The sequence below is a fragment of the Eschrichtius robustus genome, chromosome 11 (genome assembly GCF_028021215.1).
Source record: "Eschrichtius robustus isolate mEscRob2 chromosome 11, mEscRob2.pri, whole genome shotgun sequence".
Classification (NCBI taxonomy): Eukaryota; Metazoa; Chordata; class Mammalia; order Artiodactyla; family Eschrichtiidae; genus Eschrichtius; species Eschrichtius robustus.
In genome coordinates, this window is record NC_090834.1 from 101,288,885 (window position 1) to 101,294,111 (window position 5,227).

The 5,227-nt window shown below is 34.8% G+C and overlaps 1 protein-coding gene across 1 annotated transcript; it reads left to right on the forward strand.

Moving 5' to 3' along the window:
• Positions 1-3,584: 3,584 nt before the first annotated feature.
• Positions 3,585-4,514, forward strand: LOC137772614 (olfactory receptor 4P4-like). Its single transcript, XM_068556629.1, has one exon. The coding sequence runs from the start codon at positions 3,585-3,587 to the stop codon at positions 4,512-4,514; it is 930 nt and encodes a 309-aa protein (XP_068412730.1).
• Positions 4,515-5,227: the final 713 nt, after the last annotated feature.

The following is a 5,227-nucleotide window of genomic DNA, read 5'->3' on the forward strand; positions in this document are numbered from 1 at the left end:
AGGTTCTACTGCCAACCCTTTCCTCTCTCACCCAAGAGGTGAAAAGGGACAAAACAAAGCAAACCAAAAATAAACTAAAATAAGAAAGAAAAATGCACTCTGAATTCCCTTCAACTCTAAACAGTACCTAATACTAGATGATACCTGGTGACACAAATTACTGTACATGGCTTCTAAGTTTCAAGTGGGTGTAAATAAACATTGAGAAATAATTTCCAAATTTCTATCCTGATGGTAATAATGTGATGTTTATAAGGAAAATATAAATGCTCTTCTGATTATCTCTTACCATATTTATACAATTGGATAATAAAGATTTCAAATATATTAAAAACATCAGCAAGTTCAGTTTTTGAGGAAATTATTTAGGAGAGGTGAGAGATAGAAAAAAATATCCATAGTATTCCATCACTGTTATAACTTTATAGGGTTATTGAATCATTCCTGTGATAACCCTCAAGAGACTAAATTAAAGAAATAAGCCTCAAACCTGTCTTATAGATCCCTTTTATATTATTGGCTTTATTCTTATAATTATAACCTCACACACATTGCCTGCTGTAAAATACCTGTGGGATTTTTTTCCTTCTTGTCTCTGTTGTGTTTTTAATTCAAGTTATTCCCAGCAATGCTTTCCTAAAAGATTCTTTTGGATAAACAATTCATGGGAGAGTCAGATTCTATATGTATTTGCCGTTTCAAAGCACAGTCTCAGAAAAATAAAAGGAAACAGACCGAATGGATCACCTGACATTCAAAGAAATGTAAAATCTTGCAGAAGTGAGCATTATGATTAGTTACATGTATATACATTAAATTCATATAAAAGAACTGGGATTTGGAACAATTTTACTTTTTTTTGATCTTAGTAATTGAAATTTTAAAGTTCCGATTCTTCTAGATTACTTTTCATGGTGGTTATTTTCAAGAGAGGGAATTCAGAAAAATCCAGATGGTAATTTGAGGGCAAACTGAGGGTTTTAGGCCTTTATTCATATTTGTATTTGTGAGAAGACATTTCAGCGTAATGAAAATAGTATGAGATTCCAAATCATACAGAAATTATTTAGATATAGAATTCTCCTTAGTATTTGTATAAACTTGAGTTCTATCATCCTTATTTGGAAAACAGGGGCAATAATACAATAATATATACCTTACCAGATGGTGCTGAAGGTGAAATGGTCAGTAAATGAAAATTTTTTAGTATTGTGCCTAGAACATATAATTAGTTAGTATATGGTATCTCAACATTTTACTCTAAATGCAGCTAATAATGAATACCACAAATTTTAATTTCACACATTTTCTTTATTATAGCTATGACAAACAGTTAAAAAGAAAAATCCTATCAAATTGCCCTTGATGGGTTTTTACACTTGTACTCTCATGACATTAGTCATAAATCTTCCTAATATGCTTATAGAAATGCTTTTCCCTTTAAACAGTAGTTGATACATCTTTGCAAACAATTCCCCACAGAGATTTTTCGTAAAGAATTTAAAGTTTGAAGGAGAATTTTTGGAAGAAACTCTTTAACTGAAAGGTATGTGAAAAGGTGGCCTCAATATTCTTCCTTCACTCCTAAAAACACTGTGCTAAACATATATTTGGGGGGTGGTGGTGGTGGTGTGTGTGTGTGTGGATAGAGAGAGAGGTGGGGGGAGGGAGAGAACAGGGTGGGAGAAAGAAAGGAACAAGGCACAGGGAGTTTTTATGGACTAAAAGAAGATCAGGAGAAAAATAAGACCTGCTTTGAAGGATCTTTTTCTATGTGTCTGAATTTTCCAAAGTGATATTCAATCATTGTAAGTAATGCAGCACTGATCCAAATGTTAAGGGATGATGAGGCTTGTACCAATGTTTAAAAAACAATCTAAACCAAGAGATGCATTTTCTACAGTTTTGATTCTCTAGTGTTTCTAGTTTTGTATTATAATTTTAATGAAAATTTGTCTTAAATTTGTTTATATCATGTGATCAGAGTCTTCTACATAAACATACACTAGGTTTATCAATTTATATATAAAGAAGTACTTTGCTAATCTCTCCTTTAGTACACAGAACAAACTTATGCCAGTGCCCATGTTTCTTCCTTAAACTTATGTAAGTCTAATATGAGTTCAACCTCCCTGTGGCAGAATACAAAACCCAAAGGTAAAACCATTAACTGATGAACATGTTGGTGTCTATTTTCTTATAAAACAGTTGATTTTTCTCCCAATATTTGTTGGAATACTGTTCTGTGTAGCTGACGTTAGAGTCATAAGCTCTTTATGTTGGATATTCTTTGTATGAATTTCATTTTTGCTCTTGGCATATGGCAAATAGATCCATCACTATGAATTTCACTTACCAGTTGAAGAAGGAGGCTCAGAGAGGATGAACTGCTCAGTGCTCACAACAAATATCAAACAGGACATATGAGCCTGGATGCTCATCTTCATGAACATTAGATGATGGCTCTGTCCAATACATCGCATTGTTCCTCAACGGTACTGTTCAAAAACAACTCATTGAAATTAACAGTATTTGAGGCAAACAATGATTTTGCTGTGGAGGACATTTGGTTATGGGTAAAAGGTGATGCTTTAAACGTATTCACCCTGGGCTCCTTGGTTTACTACATCAAAAAGGTGGCACTGTTCTAAATGTGTTTAAATAAGTAGGTCATTCTTTAATCACATTGAGTTTGTCCAGTGTCAACAGAAACCTACTAGCTCCCCAAAGTGTTTATAAAGTATCAATAGCAACCTCTAATTATTCTTTGGAATAATTAGGGCAAAAGCAAATTTTTTATATAACAATAATCTATCTTCCTATATTCAGATGCCCAGCATTGTGCTTAAGTTCTCTGTTTCCAGCCTCTCCATTTTCTGAATCTTGACCACACATGCCTAGAAGGAGAGTCACTGAAACTATTTTCAACTAATTTAGGTATGTTCTGTGATGATTAAAAGCACCTTTTTTAAATTTCAAGAATAAATATTTAGTTCCACTGAATGGGTGGAATGTTCGTGTGTGATTTTTACATGATTTACATGCACATTGAGAAGGGGAGAGATTTGCTTAAAGTTACACAGGTAGCTAAAGGCAAGGATGGAGAATGACCTTATGTCTTTTACAGAGATGGACAAGAGCTGGAATTTCATTTGTTCAGTGAATGCTATTGCATAGTCCCCAAGAGCATGAAACCTGGTATCAGAGTCGGTTTCATCTTAGATTGATTGCAATTTAATATCTTAATGATTTGGTGTAATTAATTGAACCCTCCTATTTTTTGTTTTCCAGTATGCAAAATGAGTATCAGAATATTACCTACTGGTTGGGTTGTTATGAGTTAATTAACTGCAAAATGTTTACAAATGTTCCAGACACAAATATTCTTTTATTAAATATCATTTGAAATATGATGCCCTTAATCAAAAAAAAATAAAGTCTGTAGTAAATACTCTATGACTTACATTTTTATTCAATGCAAATAGTCCAAAACTTTTAAAAAAGTGCTATTAAATATGTATTATGTTCTGTATCATTTCAGATGAATTGAGCTTCTGTGTGTACTCTGAACTCAACTCAACTTCATGGAAAATCAGAACAATGTCACGGAATTTGTTTTCATGGGACTATGGGGAAATAAGAAAATAGAGCCACTATTCTTCTTCTTGTTTCTCCTATGTTACCTGTCTGTATTAATGGGGAATATCATCATCTTACTCACAATCACCTGTAGCCATCTAATCCAACAACCGATGTACTATTTTCTCTGTCACCTTTCCCTCATGGACCTCTGCTACACCTCCACTGTGGTCCCCAGGCTAGTCAGGGACTTAGCTGCAGCAAGAAAAAACATTTCCTATAACAACTGTATGATCCAGCTCTTCACTGCCCACTTGCTGGCAGGTGTGGAAATATTCATCTTGGTGTCCATGGCTTTTGACCGCTATGTTGCCATTGTCAAGCCTTTGCACTACATGGGCATCATGAACAGGCAGAGGTGTAGCATGTTAATCATAATGGCCTGGGTTGTGGGTTTTTGGCATTCTATTGCTCTACTTCTCATGGTACTCAATTTACCTTTCTGTGGTCCTAATAAGTTAGATCACTACATATGTGATGTGAAGCCTCTTTTGAAACTGGTGTGCAAAGATATTCATGTTGTAAGTATCTTAGTGATTGCAAATTCAGGGATGGTGGTGCTTGCCATATTTCTTGCCCTAGTAGCTTCTTACATAGTCATATTATATAATCTTAGAGTACGCTCCTCTATAGGGCGACAAAAAGCTCTTTCAACCTGTAGTTCTCACATAATGGTTGTAGTTTTATTCTTTGTGCCCTGTATCTATACTTATGCCCTACCTGCAGGGACTGAGAACAAGGATAAGGAAATCTCTCTGTTTTACACTGTGATTGCCCCCATGCTGAATCCTCTCATCTATACCCTGCGAAACATGGAGATGAAAATCGCCATGCGGAAGGTATGGTCTAAAGTGGTACATTCAGATTTAAAGTAAATAGGGTGATATTCATTGTGCTTTAGAATTTATGTCCCCAGGACATGTATAATTTGAGATGTTATGGAAAGCATATACACTTTCTTTGGGGAGTTGGACTAAATGACCTCTGACCTTATATGAGCCAAAGAAGCGAGTTACTGTGATTCAGATTGCCACCTGCAACTTAAAGGATCCAAGTAGTTCTAGGTGTGACCAATTGGATTTGAGAAATGCAGAAACTGTTCTTCTAAAGCACACCTTCCATCATATCATGGGCATCTCCAAAAATTGCTGTGGAACCCTATTTTCCTTGGAATGAAATCCAACCTTCTCACATATGCATTAGAAAATTGTTGAAATATAACTAGCTAATCTCAGAAGTCACCACATTGAAAGTATGGTGTTATAATGATAAGCTACGTGGTTAAGGAGAGCTGGGTGACTACTCACTTCGTAAGTTTTTATGCCTTTGTCTTGGAAATTTGCTTTAATTACATTGTTTCCATTTTGAAAATTTCTATGGAATGAGATAATATTATACTTCATAAAATGTTATATTAATTGGGCTAACGCTTAATTTTTGTAAGGTATATGGCTACCAGAAACTCATACTAGGTACTTTTCTTCTTTCTTTACCTTTCTTCCCTCGATTCCCTTTGATTGGATGCTTTCATCCAGCTACACTGGGCTCCTCTACTTTCTCTAAACTTACTCTAAAATCTGTTAACTCT